The following is a 24,975-nucleotide window of genomic DNA, read 5'->3' on the forward strand; positions in this document are numbered from 1 at the left end:
CAATTAATTATTTAATTTTAAAAATTTAAAAATTAAAGAATTAAACAAACAATAAGGGGGAAACTTATCAAAAAATGTGAGAGAATTTTCTGCAACTAACTAAAGGAGTTGCTTCCCCAGATTCCCAGATTACAATGTTTCAACAAGTACCCAACACAAATGGAAAAAAAAAAATACTTGTACCAAAGCTTGTCATCGTATCATTCTGGAACATGAGAGATAAAGAAAAGATTCTAAAACCTTTCAGAGAGAAGTTGTTAGTTCCATACAGTGAATCAGGAATTTCTCAAAGGTAATGTTGGAACTAGAAGACATTGATGATTTGAGAAAGAGGACTTCTACTTTCTTTTTTTTTTTTTTGAGACGGAGTCTTGCTCTGTCGCCCGGGCTGGAGTGCAGTGGCCGGATCTCAGCTCACTGCAAGCTCCGCCTCCCGGGTTTATGCCATTCTCCTGCCTCAGCCTCCCAAGTAGCTGGAACTACAGGCGCCCGCCACCTCGCCCAGCTAGTTTTTTGTATTTTTTAGTAGAGACGGGGTTTCACCGTGTTAGCCAGGATGGTCTCGATCTCCTGACCTCGTGATCCGCCCGTCTCGGCCTCCCAAAGTGCTGGGATTACAGGCTTGAGCCACCGCGCCCGGCCAGGACTTCTACTTTCAACTGTGACAACAATAATTGACACTGGTCTAGTCCTCCCACTGTAAATAATGGGAAAAAGAGCAAATATATTAAACAATTATTGTAAGACAATAGATAATAGGCAGTGTGAGACTGTGATCTCTCTGAGAAGGAAGCAAGTCAGGTGAGCTCTACAGTCATCTCAACTTTTTTCTTGGAGACGTTTACCAAACCAAGTAAAGGTAGGAGGAACCCAAAATAAGCATGGATATTTTACTAAACTCAGAAAATAGTGATAGGAGTTCAGTGACCTTGGGGCAACTATAACTTGCTGAACAAAGTACCTGAGAAGAGAAGGATATGTAGAAAAAGAGCAACAGAAATCTGAATCAGGGTTCTTTTAAATCCTTGGCTGAATACTACACTGTGCATGTTTTCAACAATACTCCATTAGGTGGGGCAAAGAACAGTTTGTGAAGGAAGAACAACTATCAGGAAGGAACAACTACCAGAACTCACACAAGATTGGAAGATAATCAAGTCCTGACCAGTCTGCCAAGGAGTTGGTAGACCTTCTTGAACATCTGGGACATTTAGTAGAAAATGGCCTCACTTTAAAGTGGATTTACTCTAGACCTGCTTTGACATCTTAAAAACAAAGCTCAAAAGGATCAAGCTGATGTGCAAGTAAATTAACTGTCTGAAAGAACAGTATTCAATATTTTTTAAAGAGGATACCAAAATTCAGACATTCAGCAACATTATATTCATAGTCTCCAACATATAATAAAAAAATTAAGACACATGATGTAGCAAGAAACTGTGACCCATACCCAAACAAACTCAGTTAATAGATCCAGAAATGACAGAGATGTTAGAATTAATAGAAAAAGACTTGAAAATAGCTATTCTAAATATGTTGAAGAACTTAAAGGAAAACATGAACATAATGAAGGAAGAGATATAAACTACAAAAAAAAAAGAGCCAAATAGAGCTGGTAGCACTGAAAAATACAATATTTAAAATGAAAAATTTGTTGGAGGACCTACCAGTAGATTAGACACTGCAGGAAAAAAAAAAAAGAGCAATAAACATGACATAGTATTAGAAACTATTCAAATTAGAGGAGAAAAGAATACCACAAAATTATCAAGGACCTCAGTCACCTGTGGAACAATACAAAGCAGTCTAATATACACATAATGTATAAATAATACATAATTATGGAAGAATGAGGAGCAGGTGAAATTTTTGAAAAAAATAACAGCCAAAGTATTTACAAATTTGTAGAAATTTATAAACCTACAAATCCAAGAGTTTAATGAATCCCAAGCAAAATAAACACAAAGAAAACTACTACAAGCCATGTCATAATCAAATTGCTAAAACAAAAATCTTAAAGAAAAATGACACATTATGTCAGATAAACAAGAAAAAAACTAACTTTCTATACTTAGTATCATTCAAAATGATAGAGATGAAAAAAGATAGAAAATGATATACGATGAACAAAGATAAGGAAACAACTAACTTTCTATATCCAGTATCATTCAGAAATGCAGGTGAAATAAAGATGTTTTCAAACAAACCACACTGAGAAAATTTGTCACCAGCAGATTACAGTATTGTTCAAGCTAAAATAAAATGAATCCAGATGGAAACTCTAACCTACAGAAAATAATAAGAGAGCCAGATAACTAAAGGTATGAATAAATGGAAAATTCTTTTTTCTCATTTGTTAGTTTATTTAAATGAAAAATAACTGTTTAAAGCAAAAATAATAACAGTGAATTATATATGTAATATGTAGAAGAAAAGTGTGTGACAGTAATAGTACCACAGATGGAGTAGAATAAATGGGAAAATACTGTTTTCTATGAAATAGTATAATATTTGAGGCTAGAGGCTAAAGTTAAAAATGCATTTTGTTAATAGAAAAATACTCTAGAAGTGTCCTGTGTGTAGAAAATCCTAAAGAAGTGAGAGGAAAAGCTACTTGAATTAAATGAACTTAGCAAAGTCACAATATGTGTACTCAGTATTTTAAAAAATCAGTTGTATTTCTATGTATCAGTCACATACAATTGGATAATGATATAGAAAAAGCAATTTACAAAATACATAAAATGTTAAGACATAAATTTTAGATGGAATAACATGTGCAGTACTCTACACTGAAAACTACTTTGCTGAGAGAAATTAGAGGGGGCCAGATAGATGGAGAGGGATACCATTTTCATGGATTGTAAGACACAATTTTGTCAAGATGTCAATTATTCCAAAATCGACCCATGTAAATTTAATGTAATCCCAATAAAAATTCCAGCAGGCGGCCGGGCACGGTGGCTCACGCCTGTAATCCCAGCACTTTGGGAGGTCGAGGCAGGTGGATCACAAGTTCAGGAGATCAATACCATCCTGGCTAACATGGTGAAACCCCATCTCTACTAAAAAAATACAAAAAAATTAGCCAGGCATGGTGGCGCCTGGTGTCCCAGCTACTCGGGAGGCTGAGTCAGGAGAATGGTGTGAACCCAGGAGGCTGAGATTGCAGTGAGCCAAGATCACGCCCATGTACTCCAGCCTGGGCAACAGAGCGAGACTCTGTCTCAAAAAAAAAAAAAGAATCCCAGCAGGCATTTTAGTAAAATTTGACAAGCTTTTTCTAAAATGTATATGAGAATGCAAAGGTCCTGAAATAACCAAAACCATTTAAAAAAAAAGAAAACGGGAGTATTTATACTACTTGATTTTAATACTTCTATAAAGCACCAGTCATCAAGATGGTGTGGTTTTGGAATAAAAATAGACATATAGATCAATGCAAAATAATGGAGAGTCCAGAAACAGACCCACATTTATATGGCAAATTGACATTCAACAAAGACACCAAAGTAATTAAACAAAGAATTGTCATTTCAATACATGGTGATATAACAACTGAACATGTAGAAAAAAATGAACCTTTACCCCTCTCCTCATCCCATACACAAAAAAAGAACTTATTATGAGTCGATCATAGGCTTAAATATAAAACTATAAAGCTTTTCAACAACAAAAAAAAGTCATTGAGATAGACACATTTTTGGTAGGGCACAAAAAGTGCTAATCGTGAAAGAAAAAATATTGATACATTAGACTTCATTAAATGTTAAATCTTCTACTCTTTAAAGACCACCTTGAAAGAAAATGAATCAATAATCAATAACCTTTCAAAACAGAAATCACTGAGCTAAACCCACTTGTAATTCTACCAAACATTTAAGGAAGAGATTATATTCTCTATAATCTCTTCCAAAAAATAGAAGCAAAGAAAATATCTCCTGACTCACATTGTAAAACACATATCTGATATAAAGGAGTGATACCCAAAATAAACAAAGAACTCTTAAAATGAAACAATAAGAAAACAAGCAGCTCAATTTAAAAATGGGCAAAAGATCTGAACAGACACCTCACCAAAGAAGATATACAGATGGTAAGTAAGCATATGAAATGATGCCCAACTCGCATGTCATTAGAAAATTGCAAATTAAAACAACAATATGCTGGCGGGGATGTAGAGCAACAGGAACTCTCGTTGCTGGTGAGAATACAAAATGGTACAGCCACTTTGGAAGACATTTTGGCAGTTTCTTACAAAACTAAACATACTCTTACCATATGATCCAGCAGTCGCACTCCTTGATATTTACCCAAATGAGTTGAAAACTTATGTTCACACAAAAACCTGCACATGAATGTTTATGGCAGCTTTATCCATGGTTGCCAAAACTTGGAAGCTATCAAGCCATGGAAAGACATTGCTGAGAAGAAGCCAATCTGAAAAGGCTACATCCTGTATAATTCCAACCGTATTTTGGAAAAGGCAAAGCTGTGGAGACAGTCAAAAGATCAGCAGTTGCCAGGGGTTTGTTATCAGTGGTTGCCAAAGGCAAGGATGAATAAGGAGAACATGGGATTTTATGTGATAAATATCATACCTAAAAATCCCCTGTGTTCATATCATGTGTATATAAATGTATATAGACATATACACTTACATATATATAAATCATGTCTATGCAATGACATGTATCCTGTCATTATGTATTTGTCAAAATATCAAAATCCACAGAATGTACAACACAAAGAGCTGTACATGTAAGTCTAATGTAAACTGTGGACTTTATTTAATAATGTGTCAATATTGGCTTATCAGTTCTAACAAATGTACCGCACTAATGCAGTAGTAGGAAAAACTGTCCAATCTAAAAACTGGGCAAAGGATTTTAAAAGACATTTCACAAAGGAAGATAGGAAAATGGCAAATCAGCATGTGAAAAAATGGTTACTATCTTTTTTTTTTTTTTAAGTCTTTCTGTTGCCCAGGCTGGAGTGCAGTGGCATGATCTCCGCTCACTGCAACCTCTGCCTCTCAAATTCAAGCAATTCTCATGCCTCAACCTCCCAAGTAGCTGGGATTACAGGTGTGTGCCACCATGCTTGGATAATTTTTTTGTATTTTCAGTAGAGATGGGGTTTCTCCATGTTGGCCAGGCTGGTCTAGAACTTCTGGCCTCAAGTGATCCACCCGCCTTGGCCTCCCAAAGTGCTGGGATTACAGGCATGACCCACCGCTCCCTGCCAAGATACTTAACATCTTTAATCGTAAAGGAAATGCAAATTAAAACTACAGTAAAATACCACTGCATACCCATTAGAATGCCCAAAAACTAACAATACCAAATGATGGCAAGGGTGTAGAACAATTTGAACTTTTACATTGCTAATGGAATGTAAAATGGTGTAGAAATCGTTCAGCAATTTCTCATAAAATTAATCATACATTTACCATGTAACCCAGCAATCCAACTTTTAGGTATTTAACCAAGAGAAATGAAAGTCCATGTCCATAAAGATACTTGACTACAAATATCCATACAGCTTTATTCAAAATAGCCCCAAACTGGGTAGGCACGGTGGCTCACGCCTGTAATCCCAGCATTTTGAGAGGCTGAGGCAGGCAGATCACTTGAGGTCAGGAGTTCAAGACCAGTCTGGCCAACATGGTGAAACTCCATCTCTACTAAAAAAAATACAAAAATAGCCAGGTGTGGTGGCAAGCGCCTGTAATCACAGCTTCTAGGGAGGCTGAGGCACGAAAATCACTTGAACCTTGCAGTGAGCCGAGATCGCACCACTGCATTCCAGCCTGGACTACAAAATGAGACTGTCAAAAAAAAAAAAAAAAAAATGCTCCTACACCGGAACAAACTAAATGTCCATCAACAAATGGTGTATTCATAAAATGAAACACTGCTCAGCAATGAAAAAGAAGGAAACATAATACTATTACAAGGAATGAATTATTCTTGAAAACATTCTAAGTGAAAAAAGCCATATATATTCAGAATTTTTTTTTTAAGCTCTCAGGCAAAACTAATCTGTAGTAATAGAAGTCTGGCCAGGCGCGGTGGCTCAAGCCTGTAATCCCAGCACTTTGGGAGGCCGAGACGGGCAGATCATGAGGTCAGGAGATCGAGACCATCCTGGCTAACACGGTGAAACCCCATCTCTAAAAATACAAAAAAACTAGCCGGGCGAGGTGGCAGGCGCCTGTAGTCCCAGCTACTCGGGAGGCTGAGGCAGGAGAATGGTGTGAACCCGGGAGGCGGAGCTTGCAGTGAGCTGAGATCCGGCCATTGCACTCCAGCCCAGGCGACAGAGTGTGACTCCGTCTCAAAAAAAAAAAAAATAGAAGTCTGATCATTGTTTGCCTAAGTTAGGGAAGATTGATAGCCAAGGAACATGAAGGAAATTTTAGAGGTGATAGAAATATTCTGTTTTCTTGATTTGAGTGGAAAGTCCTGGGTTTATACCTTTCTCAGAATTTGTTGAACTGTACAAAATTTGAACCTAAAATGGGTGCATTTTATTGTGTGTAAATTACACATCAATAAGGTTTAGTTTAGAAATATCTGAGAGTAGAATGATTTCCAGCCAATAATTAGGTATCACATTTCTTGTAGTTGTAAAGATAGAATAAAGCATTTTCAGATATAAAAGGCCTCACATTTTATTTGCTTGATATATTCACCTTTTCTAGCAGAGGTCCTGGAGGATGTACTTAAGCAAACAGGGGAAAACCAAAAGAGACAGAGGAAGCAAAGGATCTGAAAGGAAGCTCAGGAATGACACCTGATCAACAAGATTAGGGAACAACCAGTGCATATTGAACTGGGGGCCTGACAAATCCTCTAGAAAGGCTAGAAAGGCGGCATCTGGGGAAGAAATGAATTGATCTCCTTGAGTTTATAGAAAATGTTATTGATAGATTTATGTCAAAAAGTTGAAACATCTGATAAATTCTACTAGAACCACTGACAAATGAAAAAATAAGAAAATTATTAACTCCAGAAAAAAGTATGGCACAAGAGAGGAGGTTCAAACAAAGTGCACGGTTTGACTTAGCAGTGAGCAATATTTTCATAATCATAAGAATCAAAATATTAACTTTTGATTTTATAAAAAACTATGATCTCTGTTAGCAAATTGGGAACCAGGATGGTAGTAAGAGAGGTACATATGGAAGAGCTAAGACCTCATCTATAATGAGGGAAAGTCGGTAAATCTAAAATTGAGACATCAAGAAATAGCAGTATACGCATATTTAGGAACATATAGGCAATGCCAAAGTAAACAATTTTCAGAGTTGCAGATGGTTGCCTCTATGGAGAAGGAGGTAACTAAGTGACTGGAAGGGGTGAGGCAAGAAACTGCTATTATTTATTATGGGCCTCTTGGTTCTGACTTATAAAATTATGTATGTGTGTTAACTTGATGAAAACTAGAATTAATAGAAATAGAAAGTATCTGCTAGCTTTGCAAGTTGTGCAAGTGGGGTGTTTTCTTTCATAGTCTGTATTGAGGCAAATAACTTTTTTCTCCCTTGAGGCTTCCCCTCCTGAGTACAGCTCTATAAGTGAAAGTATGCAAATAGGCCAGAATCTGTTTCACCTTGTGCTGATACGTTTGCAGAGGCCAAGAGCATAGAGGGGAAGATACCGAGGCAGATATGGGGGAGGTCAATAGATGCAGACAACCAGTCTACACTGTGTAGATATAGACAGGAAAGAAAAAAGAACTCAGAGGCCATAAGGCTAGGGAAACAAGTTGGATGTGAAAAAGGAAAAAAAAGAATTAAGGATTGCAGAAGGAAAAAGAAAGAAAAAAGATGGGAACAAAAATATGATAGCGTATAAAGAGAAGAAGAATCACTTCTGATTCTCTGCCCCACTTTTACCTCTAAATTGTCCATCACTACTGTTTACTAGAACCAGAGTCCACTATTGATTGGCCCACATCTTAAGCTTGTGCCCGCCCAGGAAAATCAAGCACCTTTCCTTACTTTAGTCTTCAATCTTAGCTAAACTGTGTCAAGTTCAAATATCTTGCATAAAATAGTTTATCATCCTCCTTCACCACCTGAGATACACAGTTAGAAGTAATGGCTCTATCCCCCATGACACTTACCTTTTTTTCTAATACTTTTCTTTGCCATTTTGCACTGTGTTCTGAGAGAATCTCTGAGCTCAACTTTCCAGATCAAAACTAAATCTTTAGCTATGTCCATTCTGCCCTTCAGTCCATCTATTGAGATCGTTTCATCATAGCTATAATTTTAAGATTTCTAAACATTCTTTTTCTTAGGAGTCTATTACTTTTTATGGATGCAATAGACTTTTTAATCTGTATGGTGATATTTATTGTGATTTGGGGTTCACTCATTTTCTATACTAACCCTTTTTTCTTCAACATTATTTTCTTCCTTAAAGTTGCTTTCTTCCTACTGTTGACTTTTCTTGAATGTTTGGTAAATTTTGACTGTCTCTCCATATATATTGAAAAAGGTCTAGAATTTTAAAATGTTGGTAGCTAGTGTGTTTCTTTAGCTAAAGTGAGAAGCCCTTTTCCCCTGGCAGTGAATGTAGATTCTGATTATAGAAGCCCTACTTCTCAGTTGTTGTGAGGAATAGTACTTGGAGGTGGGGAAACCCCCTGTGGCAGCCCTAGCATCCCCTTTGGGAGATTCCCTGGGCAGAACTCCCATTTTTAGTCATATGCTCACAATTGTAATCCCATGGACAGGTGCCAGAGTCAGCTGCACTCAGAGCAATGGCCTGGCAGCAGCTGTTCAGCCATCCATAATTATCCCAGCAATTGCCCATGGCCTGTTCCTTTATTTGCTCAAATGACCACTAAGCCTGGAGTTGTTCTGGTGTTCTGGGAAAATTCCCCTCTTTGGAAAATCTCTTTCTCCTGTTGCAAGTGTTTTAGTTTAGTTGAAGTTTCACAATCAGTTTGTTTCCATTTATGTTTTGTCTTTCAGAAATCCTTTGTTGTTTTAGTCTGCTGCCATGAAAATTTCTTCTGCCTTTCCTTCAGCTGTAGATTTGTGTTCCTCTTTTTTATTTCTTAGTTATTTCAGTCATGTTTTTGGAGGGAAAATAAAATATAAGTGATAAATCTGCCACATTGAACCACAAGTCTCCTTGGGTTCGTTTACAAATGAGAAAACAAAGGTCCAGAGAAAAGGGAAACACATAAACACACACAGACAAAAACTTTCCCAAAGTAATACAACTAATATTTGCAGAATAACCAGAATTTAACTCTCAATCCACCTGGTTTCAAAACATGCTATTTGTATGTACACACACACCCCCAAGCAATGTGGCCAAGTGATTTAAATAATTTTGTTAGAAATATTCTACCAGAGCACATCCAGGTAAATACTGCTTTTTCAATGGAGACAGCTTTTATGAGGGTATTGTTGATCAGAATGTGTACAGCATGCCTCTTTGGCGGTACCTTCAAAACCTTTGCTGTGTCCTTTTGACTGTCTTCAAATCCCTATTCTTTGAGGGTAGATTTCACTTTTGAAAATGTCCAGAGTTATGTGGAACCAAATATGTTGATCTAAAAAGAATAATGCTATTTTTTTTTAATCAAAAACTAAAAATAAGTGTACCTATGAGGAAACTTAGTTTCTTGAAGGACATGTGGACTGGTTGAGATAGTTCCTGAAGAATTCCAGAAATATTTAAGCATTGACATCACTGGAATAAGGAAATGACCGTGTGAGGCAGTTGTTTTTGTGTTCTGTGAACATATACATTCTGGGATAATTTATTTTAATCTTTATTAATTTGTAGTACATCAAAAATATTATATAACTATAAACATCATTATGTTCACATGCAACATTTTCAGTACTTAAAAAGATCAATTTTTCAGCCTGGGCAACATGTTGAAACCCCTTCTTTACAAAAAATACAGAAATTAGCCAGGCATGGTGGTATGCGCCTGTAGTCCCAGCTACTTGGGGAGCTGAGACCAGAGGATCACTTTAGCCCCAGGAGGTGGAGGTTTCAGTGAGCCGAGATCATGCCACTGCACTCCAGCCTGGGTGACAGTGAGACCCTGTCTCAAAAAAAAAAAAAAAAAATCCTTTGAGGTTACATTTCATGGTTTCTGTTTATTTATTTATTTATAGTGATTAAGATATTCACATGATTCAACATTCAAAAAAATTTTTTAAATATATACTGAAAAATCTCTTTCTAGTAGTATTGTTTTTTCTGTACCTTCAAAAATTACGTACATAGACTTCCCTTTTTAAAATACATATAGTGTCATACTATGCACATGAGCTGTTCTGTATCTTAGTCATTTTTTCACTTAATGTTCTGTGGATGTCATTCTGTATCAGTGCATAAAGAGCATCTTTATTCTTTTTTTTATAGCTGTACAACTTCTTACAGTTGTGCCAGAATTTACTTAACCAGTAGCCTGATAGGTATCTTTTGCTATTACAAAGCTGTAATGAATAATCTTATATAGAGATAATTTACCACGTGACAGTATATCTGAGATACAAGTTCTGAATAGAATTGCTGGGTCAAAAGATAGATATTGCCAAATAGTCCTTTCCAGCAAGTGTTTCAGCTTACACCCTAACTGATAATGTTTCCATTTCTGTATATCCTTGTCAATACATTGATGTACTTTCTCATTTTTGCCCATCTGATGGTTTTATTTTTTTAGGTATTCAATGTCATTTTAATCTCTATTTCTTTTATCGTGAATTAGATCATATTTGAATGATTTTATATATTCATTTATGTTCATATTCTTTACCTATTGTTGGGTTTTTATCCTATTGGTTTATAGAATTTTTTATATATTAGAAAAATTAGTTATTTGTCTACATCATGTTTTGAAAAAAATAAAACACTGTAGCTACTGTGCAGTTACTGCCAAATGCAACCCAAAACTAAGCCAGAAACTTCCTTACCAACAGCTGAAAAAATTAACTGTGAATATCAGAATCAGTAGATAGTAAATCAACTGTTAGAAGAGTAGAATGTGCAAAAGCCACCCTCATGGTTAAGAAAATGCTCTCTACTTGGTGTACAGAAATTTTGAAATTTTTTTTCTGTAGCCTAATCTTGGAAGTGACAGAAATTTTTAAATTATTTCTTAATATAAGGATTTTTGTTTGTTTTTTGTTTTGTTTTGTTTGCTGGATTCACTGTCCCTTTTAGCTATATTTTAAATGGAGGAAGTATGATGTTGAGCCCTTTGCAAAGATAACAAATGTTAATAGCTTGATCAAGGGATCCCTAGGGCTTGTTTTCTGCCCCTATTTCAGCTGCCTGTTTCCAGCAGAAATGACTGTATTGTCTTGTATTACATGTATACTTACTCATGTTTGTATCACAGAAATGACCAAAAATATTTCATTTATTCTCTGGACAAAGAGAGAGAGCCTGTGCATTTCCTAGAAGAAATAGGTGAAACAAACCTTCACATTTTTTACAGAAGGCAGTTTCTAAAGAAAGTCGCAAAAGGTTGAAATGACTTTCAGAATAAAAACCAACTTCTTTTAAGCATACAGTCTATCCAAACAAAACTTTTTATTGAATCAAAATTTTATTAGTATGGGGATTTTTTTGTTTATTTTTGTTTGCTTAGTCACCAAACTCAGCATGTGAGTTTTATTTTGAAAATATTTTATCCAACTTATTTTCTTAACATTTTTTTCAAGACTAGTAAAATTAGATACTGTGTCCTATTATTGAGTCAAACTATCTTGTAAAACTTAGTATTGATAGTAGACAGTGGACAGCCATGTAAATTTTCTTAGACTTTTAAATTAATTAATTTTGGTTATAATAATTAAGATTAGATTTATTGAAGTAAGATTAAGGAATTAACATGTAGGCAGAGCAATGGGACAGTTTAGATAATCTTTGACCAACTTTCTGATTTAAATAATGACAGAAAGTAAGTGATTATTTCCCATTTTTGTTGTTGTTTTAGTTTGGTTATTTTTGTTTGTTGTGTTTTTCAGAATCCTACAGAATTTGATCTATCATTTGTCATGATAGAGATGAGGTTAATCGAAAGCTGTAATTATATACATTTAAAAGTGAATGTGTTTATATAACTTTTATTTCTCACTTATACTAAATATTGACTATACTTCACTTAAAAGTGAGCCTGCATGAATTATGTAGCAATAATGTTCAGTAACTATCATTAAGTACATTTTGGGAGGCATCTTTATATCTACTTATTCTTCATTCATTCGAATGAGGGATCCTATCTCAATAAGCTTTCCCTTAAAACAAACTCCAAGGCTATTTTAGTTTTTAAAAAAAGATTCTGTTTGGGCTACTATAACAAAATACCACTGACTAGGTGGCTTAAACAACAGAAATTTATTTTCTCACAATTCTGGAAGCCTAAAGTAGTTTTGATTTCTTCTGAGGCTTCTTTTCTTGGCTGGGAGATGGCCCTCTTCTCTCTGGGTCAGGTTATCCCTCTGTCTGTATTATCTTTCTCCCAGTCTCTTCTTGGAAAGACACTAGTCTTACTGGATTAGGGCCCACTGTAAAGACCCATTTTGACTTAGTTACATTTTTAAAGGCCCTGTCTCCAAATATAGTCACATTCTGAGATACCAGGGGTTAGGACTTCAGCATATTAATTTGGAGGGAGGTACAATTCAGCCCATAACAATGATCAATTAATATATATTCATTTTAGGTTAATCGAAAGCTGTAATTATATACATTTAAAAGTAAATGTGTTTATATAACTTTTATTTCTCACCATTGGTTGGTTGTAATACCAACCATTGGATGGTTATTTGTAATAACCATCATAGAAAGAAAAGTAGCCTTTAATCTGACTACCTAAAGTGGAGCTAAAGTGTGTGTGTGTGTGTATCCTCCCAGAATTTTTTTTATATTAACATATATGAAATAGTTTGTAAAAACAGAGTCATCTTGAAAATAATGTTTTGGAATATGTTTTCTTTTTTCATTTAACAGCACATTGTCAGTATCTATACCATAATTCATTAATCAGTCCCTCAATTTCTGGAATTTAGGTTATTTATAAATTTTTTTCTAGTATAAATAGTACAGAGATGACCATAAAGCTTTCCAAAAAAGTCTTACAGAAAAACTTTCTAAAATACATATATTTTCTTCAGTTACAAAACATAATTCGACTTCTTTTTTCATTTGAGCCATCATTGTAAGTCTCAGTTCTTATACTGTTACTGTACAGCTGTATTCTAAGATTGGCAACTCTAGAGCTGTGTTCATTTGCTACATGGCCTCAGATTCTAGTTTCTGTTCCTACCTCTGATAGAATGTATTTTATCTTTTGCTCACCACTCTCATTTCATGGGGATGACACTGTGTTACTTAAAGCATATTCTGTTACGATGTGACTGAAAAGCAGATAACCAAAATTGTTAAATTTATCTTTAAAATAAATAATTTCTGACAAAGTCCTGAGTGATTCTGGATAACATTAACCTATGTACAAACTTTAATATCAGATTATCCTTGATTCAGAAATCTTTTTTCACTTTCTCATTTACTTTTTATTGGATAGTTTAAAGTGCTGAATAAGTGACCTTTGTATCATTGAAGTCATACTTTAAAGGGGAAATCTCACTCTCCAATATATTATTTTTGAAAATACTATCATTTTATCCTCCACTGAGATAATGACTTCTTACCTTTTCTTCTTCAATCAGGATTACCTGAGCTGGAATTGGAAGCAATTGATAACCAATTTGGACAACCAGGAACAGGCGATCAGATTCCATGGACAAATAATACAGTGACAGCTATAAATCAGAATAAATCAGAAGAGTAAGTAATACATTTTGTATTTTATAAGGTATCAGATACCAACTTCTAAACAGAGAACTATTTTTTCCAAACTAGATTTCAGTCTACAGTGGTATTTTGTGAGGTATTAATAGATGTAAATACCTATTTAAAAAAAAAAAAAAGTGGGCTGGTGCAGTGGCTCTGGCCTGTAATCCTAACACTTTGGGAGGCAGAGGCAGGTGGATCTCCTGAGGTCAGGAGTTTGAGATCAGCCTGGCCACAATAGTGAAACCCTGTCTCTACTAAAAATACAAAAAATTTGCCAGACGTGGTGGTGCGCGGCTGTCATCCCAGCTACTAAGGAGGCTGAGGCAAGAGAATTGCTTGAACCCGGGAGGTGGAGGTTGCAGTGAACCAAGATCGCGCCATTGCACTCCAGCCTGGGCAACAAGACAGAAACTCCGTCTCAGGGGAAAAAAAAAAAAAAGCAAGGGTAGTGGGGCAAGGGAAAGACACTGAATTAAATAGATTTATTGACTACATGACCACAAGGCTAGTATACATTGTAATCACCAGGAGATTGATATAATATGTAGCTATTGTTTTATATTTCATGTATAACTTTAATTGATTACCATGATGTGTCTGGGACCTATGGATGAATTGGCCTCAGTACAATAATTATGTTGCTCTTGAACTTTTAGTTATATTTGTCCAGCATTTCTCTTCATTTGGTGCAAGAAGTTATAAGAAAGGAAAGTATACTTTTTCCATCTACTCAATGTCACATCTTGATTAGAACTGAATTTCTTACTCCCCACAGGCAGCCGTATTCAATAACACAGAGTGCATCTCATACCTGCCAACCATGGGAAGACTAGATAGTGCTGATTGTGGTTTAGTGCCTTAACTAGGAACTGTATTCCCATTTACCTTCCCAAAGGAAGAGTTCTAATAATTGTATTATTATATTAGTGTTATTAGGATTAGTATTATTTTGTATATATTTCTGTTTTATCTATCAGTTGGTATCAATTTGAATTAGACTGTGTATTTCCTACATGTAAGCAGTGAATAATTTGTTTTGTTGCTTAATACCTAGCATATTTCATTTTTCCAGTTTGATTTCTTTTGTAAATGATAATCATGTCATGTTAACAATCAAGATGATTTGGTCATCTTTAAAAGTTAAGTAATATAATATGTACTGTTTTGATTGTGGTTGTTATTAACAGTTAATGGCATTCATAAAATAGATAAATAGAAGAAGTAGAATAAATCTGAATATAGGCTAAATGATTTTTTCTGAGTTTTTGGCTGATTTTGTTTTTACTTTTATTATAAGTTATTTCCCCTTTCTTAACTATGTTGGTTAATTTTCCAGGCTATTTCTGTAACATGAAGAATATGGGAACAAAGTTCAATGATTGACAAAAGAACAAAAAATATATTCAAGCTACATACCAAATACTCATTTAATTTCTGCACATTAAACATAGAACATTCCATGGCATTAGAATTGCCAAGCATCTCAACAGAGAATTTTCTAAGACCAAATTTGCACCTATATATGTACATAAAGATTGAATAAATTATTTGCTGTCAGTCTGAAACTCTCTTGTTTTTTAATCCTGCAGCCAGTGTATTAGCTCACAATTAGATGAGCTTCTCTGTCCACCCACAACAGTAGAAGGGAGAAATGATGAGAAGGCTCTTCTTGAACAGCTGGTATCCTTCCTTAGTGGCAAAGATGAAACCGAGCTAGCTGAACTAGACAGAGCTCTGGGAATTGACAAACTTGTTCAGGTATTTATTAAAGTCAACATTATTTAACTGATGGAGCCCTAAGAAGCTAGAAAATTATTTTAAGCAAGATTTTAAAATATTGTACCCACTGTGCTTTAGCTGTTTTATAATTTACCCCTTGTGAAACTTATCAAAATATATAATACATAGTGTTTTTTTAAAGAAAAATATTATAATAATTAGAATTAGAAATAAGTCTTAGCTTTTCACCATGGAACAGAATCTTACAAGCTCCAGCCAGAATAGAATCCAGATTTATAGCATCACTATATTTTAGAGCTTAATTTATCCTTCATTCACGCTTGTCTTCTGCCAGTATATTCCATGGTATTCCAACTTCCAGGTTAGCCTTTTTTAGATGATAGGGTGATAAAATCACTTTAGTGCATCTTGACCAGCATTTTTAAATAGAGTAGAATAGTGTAGAATACAAAGTGTGAGAATGCGTAACCCATAAAAAGAAGTCATGTTTTATGAAATTCCTTTCAGCTGCATATACGCACACACACACATGCACACATGCGCGTGTGCGCAAATAGGTCACAATTTATATTTCTTACAGTGGGTAATAGTGAAAACATTTGGAAACCATAACACTACAGCTTTCTGTTACATCAGCTGTGGATTTTTTTTTTTTTTCAAATAAAAGCATGAATTTTATATCTGAGATAGAAAAATGCCTGCTTGATCCCTCCTTTAAGAATCTACTTTCTATAGGCCAGGCACGGTGGCTCAAGCCCGTAATCCCAGCAGTTTGGGAGGCCGAGGCAGGCGGATCACAAGGTCAGGAAATCGAGACCATCCTGGCTAACATGCTGAAACCCCATCTCTACTAAAAATACAAAAAAATTAGCCAGGCTTGGTGGCGGGAGCCTGTAGGCTCAGCTACTCAGGAGGCTGAGGCAGGAGAATGGCATGAACCCAGGAGGCAGAGCTTGTGGTGAGCCGAGATCGTACCACTGCACTCCAGCCTGGGCAACAGAGCGAGACTCTGTCTCAAAAAAATAAATAAATAAATAAAAGAATCTACTTCCTATAGTAAGCTATTAAATGTAAAGTTTATTGATTCTTAGGCTTTGCAATGAAGTTTTTTTCCAAACCTTTTAGTTATATTTCATTGATTTGGAGCCTTTATTTTAACTATATTGCCATCTCTGTACTGACATTTTAAATATCTCAGCTAATCTGTTACTCCATTTCAAAAGCAGGTTTTATAAATGATTTCTTTAGGTAGTAAACTTCTGGAGAGCATGAATTCAGAATGAATATATGATGATATTTTCTAGAAATACAGAAGCATATCACTTATTGGCAGAAATTTATTTGTAAAATATTCTGGTTTCTTTTCTAACAGGGGGGTGGATTAGATGTATTATCAGAGAGATTTCCACCACAACAAGCAACACCACCTTTGATGATGGAAGAAAGACCCAACCTTTATTCCCAGCCTTACTCTTCTCCTTCCCCTACTGCCAATCTCCCTAGCCCTTTCCAAGGCATAGTCAGGCAAAAACCTTCACTGGGGACGATGCCTGTTCAAGTAACACCTCCCCGAGGTGCTTTTTCACCTGGCATGGGCATGCAGCCCAGGCAAACTCTAAACAGACCTCCGGCTGCACCTAACCAGCTTCGACTTCAACTACAACAGCGATTACAGGGACAACAGCAGGTGAGTGCTCTTGTTTAGCAGTTGATACTTTTTTTTTTTTGAGATGAAATTTCACTCTGTCTCCAGGCTATTGTGCGGTAATACAATCTCAGCCCATGCAACCTCTGCCTCCCAGGTTCAAGCAATTCTCCTGCCTCAGACTCCTGAGTAGCTGGGATTACAGGTGTGTGCCACCACTCCCAGGTAATTTTTATATTTTTAGTAGAGACAGGGTTTCACCATGCTGGCCAGGATGATCTCGATCTCTTGACCTTGTGATTTGCCCACCTCAGCCTCCCAAAGTGCTGGAATTACAGGCGTGAGCCACCGCACCTGGCCAGCAGGTGATAGTTTTTAAAGATAGATACCAAAACTCTGTTCAAGGCAGCCCAGTTGCTACAATAAAAGTGTCAAGTCCACTCCCGGAACCTTCATGAAAGATTTGAAGAGCCATCCTTGATCTCCTAGGAAAGGGATAAGGGGCCTTTCACTCATTTAAAGACAGTAGGCTCCTAATAAAGCACTTTGAGACCTACAACTTAAAGACAATTTAATTTTTATTTTTTGAGATACAAACCATTTAAGAGGAACATCATACGATTGTTAAATTAAGAGAACCAGCTTAATTTACAAAGTAGAACATCAAGAGATACTGTTTATGATTATTGGAACAGAAAATAAAGTTTACTTATATTGTTTGAGGTTGGAGAGATTGATGCCTAGTGATGTTATTATATTAGGAGAATGAAGGAAAGGATAGTTTGGGGGCCTGGGAGTTGTGAGTGAGTTAAATCTTCTCTCTTATGACAGGAAATGAGTAGGCGTAGTGGCGTAAATATTTAAGATTGTATAAGCAACAGATACGGAGATAATTATTAAGGACCACAAGAGCAAATGGTTAAAAATGTCTGCTATGGGCCAGGCATGATGGCTCACGCCTCTAATCCCAGCACTTTGGGAGACCAAGGCCGGTGGATCACTTGAGGTTAGGAGTTCGAAACCAGCCTGGCCAACATGACGAAACCCCGTTTCTACTAAAAGTGCAAAAAATAAATAACTGGGCATGGTGGCACATGCCTATAATCCCAGCTCCTATGGAGGTTGAGGCAGGAGAATCGCTTGAACCCGGTAGACGGAGGTTGCAGTGAGCAGAGATCGTGCCATTGCACTCCATCCTGGGCGACAGAGTGAGACTCTGTCTCAAAAAAAAAAAAAAAAAACAATGTCTGCTGTGGAAAGGGGGACCTGAGCTGTAGATTGTTGCTTCTTGTTATGAATCTTGTAGTTTCTAAAATCATATTTGTATATTGCTTTGAATTTTTATAAAAGTATTTAAAGAGGTTCCCTGGAGACTTACTAATTCAGGAAGGAAGAGAAAGAAGTAGATAAATTATATTGGAAAGGCAGTGTGATATAATGGTTTTAAGAGTTCTAGTTTCAAGTCCCAGTTCTAAACTTAGGTGGTTTGCCTTAATCAAATGATTTACCTTTTAAAGCCTCTAATTCCTCATCTATAAAAAGAGTCTAATAAAGAATTCCTTTCCCTCACTGCTGGTTGTGTGGAATAAATGAGACAAAACATCTAAAGCTTGTAGCATAATGCCTGGCATATTGTAGTAGTTGATAAATACTAGCTATTACTATAAAGTTGCATTAATAAACATAATACGTGATATAAAATGTGCTTCCATTCTGTTTAAAAAAAGGAAGATGATGAAAGAGAGGAAGAGAAAAGGAGAACTAAGAAAGGAAAATTTTTTTTAAATGATAGAATAACAATAAAAGGAATAATTTTTTAAATGCTAGGGTGGAGTAAAGGATTCAAAGAAGAATTAAAGGAAGAGAGAGGAAAAGAGAAAGAGAAGGAATCATAAATGTTCTGAGATACTAATTGAAGACAAACTACTTCTTGTAGCTTTCCATTCATCTTTAGATAGAGGGCACCAAAATAAGAAATGCTTAGTAGTTTCCCCGTGTTTAATTTTTCACAGAGCATATTTAAGGGGACTGTACTAGGTACTATAAAGAATACAAGGAGTGAAAGAAACAGGCAACTGCTTGGCTTTTTGACTACAAAACCTGAAACCGTTTTGACTACATACCTGAAAAGTTAAGTGACACTGCAAGCAGTACGTGATTAAGGGCTAAACCAAAAAAGTAAAGGAAAGTGTAGGTGTGCTAGTTTCTCATTTTACAATGTAAAGTTCTGTAAATACTGCCTAATATTAAAGGGTCAATGAGCAAGGCCAGACCAAAGGTCTAGGTCAGGTTCATGAATGAATGGAATGATTATTCGTACTTGGTTCAGAAAAAAAGTTGTTTTGGCTTTCTTTTGCTCCTAAAACAGCTGATAAGCAGAGAAGCCCTGCAAAGGTAGGAGAATAAGATGGAAATAGGTGAAAGCTGCTGTTCTTTGCTTCCTTTAAATCTCATGAATGCCTATCCAGAGATGGCATGGTAGCCCAACAGAGTATAAAGTATCCACCAAGTCGAAGAAACACAGAATTTGGGGCTCACTATGTTATAAACCCCAGATATGTCTATACGCAAAAACAACTTCTACTGCCAACTAAGACAGTAACTCTGCTATCTAATGAGCCACATCCAGGCCTGTTCTTTCTGTTCTAAGCCATAAGTTCTTTCTGTTTCAGCAGTAGGTCACTCAGCTTCACTTGTACTGCAAATACTAGGAATTTTCCCTGTGTCCACTTCAGGGCTTTCTGTGAGCAGATCTGGCCAAGGTTCTCAGTCAGTGTCTTAGTTAAGATGCTTTCAGCCACAAGGAAAGAAAAAAAGATCGGCAGGGCGCGTGGCTCAAGCCTGTAATCCCAGCACTTTGGGAGGCCGAGACGGGCGGATCACGAGGTCAGGAGATCGAGACCATCCTGGCTAACCCGGTGAAACCCCGTCTCTACTAAAAACTACAAAAAACTAGCCGGGCAAGGTGGTGGGCGCCTGTAGTCCCAGCTACTCGGGAGGCTGAAGCAGGAGAATGGTGGGAACCCGGGAGGCGGAGGTTGCAGTGAGCTGAGATCCAGCCACTGCACTCCAGCCTGGGCGACAGAGCGAGACTCCATCTCAAAAAAAAAAAAAAAAGAAAAAGAAAAAAAGATCAACTCAGCATAGTAAAACAGTAAAGAAAATACTTGGACCCAATTGACAATTCAAAATGGAGGCAGACCAAGGTGTGGTTACTTCAGAGATTCAGGGATGTTATCAAGGACCTAGGTTCTTTCTCTTTTTGCTCTGCAATCCTTGGCATGCCATGATTACAAATATCATAGGCAAACAAAACTATAACCAGCAGAAGAAAAGGGACTGTTTCTTTCCTATGTACCTCTTTCCAAAAGCCAGGAAACTTTTTTCAGAAGGTCTTCTCACCCCATCCCCCACCAAAAAAAGAAAAAAAGGAACAAAAAAAAAATTAAAAAGGGAGAAAAATACTTTGCATGTCTGACTAGTCAGAACTGAGTCACATGTACACCCTTAACCAGTGGTTCGCAAAGACTGACTGAGAGTACTCCTGGATTACCCCTGGAGTTGTGTGATTTGGGATGGTCAGCTGAACAAAATCTATTCTGTCTTCAAGAAAGAATGGGAGAATAAATGGCTGTGGGTTGGCAATAACAGTGCCTGATTAAATCAAGAAATTGAGGTTTAAATGTATTGTTTAAAGTTATATAGTTAAATTCACAGTTGGGATAAAATAGTAAACTGAGGTAGTATCCTGACTTAAATCCTATTAAATGACAGGTTGTATTTTTTTGTGTGTGACTAAGTACATGTCAGTGTAGACAAAAAATGAATACTATTAGTGCACTAAAAATTAAGTCATTCTGAAATATAAAAAGCAAACATGAGAAAGAAAATTATATGTAAATAATACAACTGTTTATATAGAAAATCCTAAAGAATCTATAGGGAATTTAGAACAAATAGAGTAGTTCAGCAAGGATTTTAGATAAAAGAACAAGAAACAAAAATGACAATTATTTTTACTAGAAAATTAATTAAAAATACATTCAGACCAGGCACAGTGGCTCATGCCTGTAACCCCAGCACTTTGGGAGACCAAGGTGGGAGGATCATCTGAGGTCAGGAGTTTGAGACCAGCCTGGCCAACATGGTGAAGCCCCGTCTGTACTAAAAATACAAAAATTAGCCAGGTGTGGTGGCATGCTCCCAGGTACTCAGGAAGCTGAGACAGGAGAATCACTTGAACCTGGAAGGTAGAGGTTGCAGTGAGCCAAGATTGTGCCATTGCACTCCAGCCTTGGCGACAAGAATGAAACTCCATCTCAAAAAAAAGAAATTCACACTGTTGAAAACTTAGAAGACTGAAACTCATAATTGAAAGGCAAGAAGAATATCCAAATAAAAAATACTCATGAAAGAAATTATATCTTCTGATTGGTTGTTGCTAGTAAAAAGATGACAATTGTTCCAAATTTAATCAGTAAATTCAGTGGAATTCCAACAAAATCTCAACGTGGAATTTGACAAATAGATGCTAAATTTGTTTTAGAAGCATCAGTACAATCTTTAAGTATTAATAAAATGAGGGTATACTTGCTCTACTGATATCAAGATTTAAAACAAAGCTTTAAAGATTAAAGCAGGCCAGATATGATGGCTTACACCTATAATCCCCCCATTTTGAGAGGCTTAGGCAGGAAGATTGCTTGAGGTTAGGAGTTTGAGACCAGCCTGGGCAACATAGCAAGACTCTCTCTCTATCAAAAAAACAAAAAACAAAAAGCCAGGTGTGGGGATATGCACCTGTAGTCCCAACTACTCAGGAGGCTACGTTGGAAGGATGGCTTGAGCCAGGAATTCAAGGCTGCAGTGAGCTGTGGTTGTGCGTCTCATTCCAGCCTGGGTGGCAGAGCAAGACATTGTCTCTAAAAAAATAATTAAAACAGTGTGGAACTAGCATGAGGATAAATAGTTCTACCATAATAGAGTTCTACATAATAAAGGGTTCTGCATAATAGCTCTGCATAATAGAAAGCCCAGAAACACACCCAGACATATTGGAGAGACTTAATAAGAGACAGAGGTGACAATGGGGAAAGAATGGCATGCATCAGAAATGCTGGTACGTTTGACTATTCATGAGGAGGAAAAAATTAAATTAGATCCTCATTTTATACAAGACACAAAAATAAACTCTAAGTGTTTTAATGACCTAAATGTGAATATGAAAATATTTCTATAGCCTCTTTAAAATGACATAAAGGAAAAAGTTAATGTTTACATTAAAATTTAAGACCTACAAGACAAAAGATACCATAAGCAAGGTTAAAAGGCAAGGCAAAGACTCAAAGAAGATATTTTCAACCCATATGACTGGCAAAGGACTAGTATCCAGAATATACCCAGTTTGTAATCTGCTATTCATAATATATTTACCTCACTGGATTGATACCCATCTGTTCACTTATTGGTTATATCCTCTCCTTCCCTCTTCCCAAATACAGGAGACTGTAAGCATCTCATAGCAAGAATTTAGCACCATGCCTAATGATTTGAGAAAAGAAAATAGGAGTATACTCAGATATACATTATAGTTTGTTTCTTTTTAGTGAATTTTAAGATCAGTTTAAAAACATGTTAAAAAAATAAAATATATAAATAGATACCATTTATTGACCCTAAGTATATCTCACTGGCTGGTATATACTTTTTACTCCTTGTGTAAAGCAGTAAAAAGATTATAACATTTTAAATTCAATTATAGAGTTATGAATAAATCCCCAGTTGGGAGGAGAGATATGAAAAACATCTTAGGAAACTAGTATATCTGTATTGGTTGAGACTTTTAAAAAACAGCAAAAAGGAAGGAAGGAGCTGATGATTAAAAAGTAATACAAAGTTACAAGCCATTAGGTGTAATACTGGCTTACTTCTCAAATGAGCAAAGACCCAAGAAATATATCCATAATATCAATAAAGGACATCTAAAATTCTATTTCGGGAAAAAGAACAACAGCAAAAATGGATAGACCTGCTGCTTTTAGAAAATGGTATCATAGGTCGGGCATGGTGGCTCACACCTGTAATCCCAGCACTTTGGGAGGCCAAGGTGGGCGGATCACGAGGTCAGCAGATCGAGACCGTCCTGGCTAACACGGTGAAACCCCGTCTCCGCTAAAAATACAAAAAATTAGCCAGTCATGGTGGCGGGCACCTGTAGTCCCAGCTACTCAGGAGGCTGAGGCAGGAGAATGGCATGAACCTGGGAGGTGGAGCTTGCAGTGAGCCGAGATAGCACCACTGCACTCCAGCCTGGGTGACAGAAAAAATCATAATAAAAAAAATGAAAAAAGAAAAAGAAGGCCGGGCACGGTGGCTCACACCTGTAATTCCAGCACTTTGGGAGGCCGAGGCGGGTGGATCACCTGAGGTTGGGAGTTCGAGACCAGCCTGACCAACATGGAGAAACCCTGTCTCTACTAAAAATACAAAATTAGCCAGGCATGGTGGCATATGCCTGTAATCCCAGCTACTTGGGAGGCTGAGGCAGGAGAATCACTTGAACCCAGGAGGCAGAGGTTGCGGTGAGCCGAGATCTCACCATTGCACTACAGCCTGGGCGGCAAGAGCGAAGCTCTGTCTCAAAAAAAAAAAAAAGAAGAAGAAGAAGAAAAAGAAAATGGTATCATATTAGCTGACAAAACATACGATTTTTCTCCTCCAGTTTTGTTTTCTTCTTCCCCAGCAAGGATCATGATCTTCAAAACTATCAAGAGGAGAATAATATAAAGAAAAAGTGACAGGGAGACACATAAACAAATATGGTATAGTTAGCAATCTTAAAACAAGTGAAATCCAGATATGTATGTGTTAGGGTACTGAACAAATGTATGTATCTGACTTTATAAGAACCACCATTGATAATCTTTTATATATTGTAGAAAATAGAAGTGATCAGAAAACAGAATTAGGATTAAAGGACAGAAAAGACAAACATTTTACCTTCAGGTTTCTGGCAATAGAAAATGCCTGATAGAACAAGAAACTTCTTTAAAGAATACTTTTGTCTTTGCAAGAATTTGTGCAGTAGCTAGCTCAGGGTTTCTCAACCTTGGCACTTTAACATTTGGGGCTGGATAATTGTTGATATGGGGGAGATGTTGTGTGCATTAAGGATGTTTAGCAGCATTCCTGCCTCTGCCCACGTCAGCAGTACCTCCTCCCCAAGTTGTGATCAGCAAAAATGTCTTGCCAAATGTCCCTTGTTTGGCAGAATCACCCCTAGTTGAGAACCTCTAGGCTAGATAATCATCTTTTAGGTTTCCTATAGAAGGACTTCTTGGTAAAGCATTGGGAAAAATATCCATTCCGGCAGATAAAGTGACAGCTAGCCTGAACTGCGTGTGTTTATTTTATACTTGTGAATGGGTTTGCCCTCTTCCACTGGCCACCAGCCCCACATTTCCTTTTGTTCTACAACAAGCCTTTTAACCTGTGTTTGTGTCTAAGGACTAACAACTAATCTCCTCCCATCCCCCACCTCTCTGAAAGTTAAGATTTCCAAGGAGCTAAGGAATGTAATGATCCTTTTGGGAAGGCTTTGTTGGAAGAAGTGGAACTTGACCTACTTGTTAAAAAACAAAGCATTTTAATAATTGAAGAAAAGAGGCAGGTCAAAGTAGGACAGATGTACACAGCACTAGTCAGGTTGCACACATAGATAGTCAAGGGGAGGAAAAAAATGAA

The 24,975-nt window shown here is 36.6% G+C and overlaps 1 protein-coding gene across 1 annotated transcript in view; it reads left to right on the forward strand.

Moving 5' to 3' along the window:
* The window catches only part of NCOA1 (nuclear receptor coactivator 1), a 278,111-nt gene that overhangs the window by 219,326 nt on the left and 33,810 nt on the right, over positions 1 to 24,975 (forward strand). Inside the window, exons 16-18 of the mRNA XM_011950985.1 lie at positions 13,721 to 13,838; positions 15,437 to 15,605; positions 16,960 to 17,274. Coding sequence (XP_011806375.1) covers positions 13,721 to 13,838; positions 15,437 to 15,605; positions 16,960 to 17,274 — 602 coding nt within the window. The remainder of the gene's footprint in view (positions 1 to 13,720; positions 13,839 to 15,436; positions 15,606 to 16,959; positions 17,275 to 24,975) is intronic.

This window comes from Colobus angolensis, unplaced genomic scaffold (genome assembly GCF_000951035.1).
Source record: "Colobus angolensis palliatus isolate OR3802 unplaced genomic scaffold, Cang.pa_1.0 Scaffold109, whole genome shotgun sequence".
NCBI lineage: Eukaryota > Metazoa > Chordata > Mammalia > Primates > Cercopithecidae > Colobus > Colobus angolensis.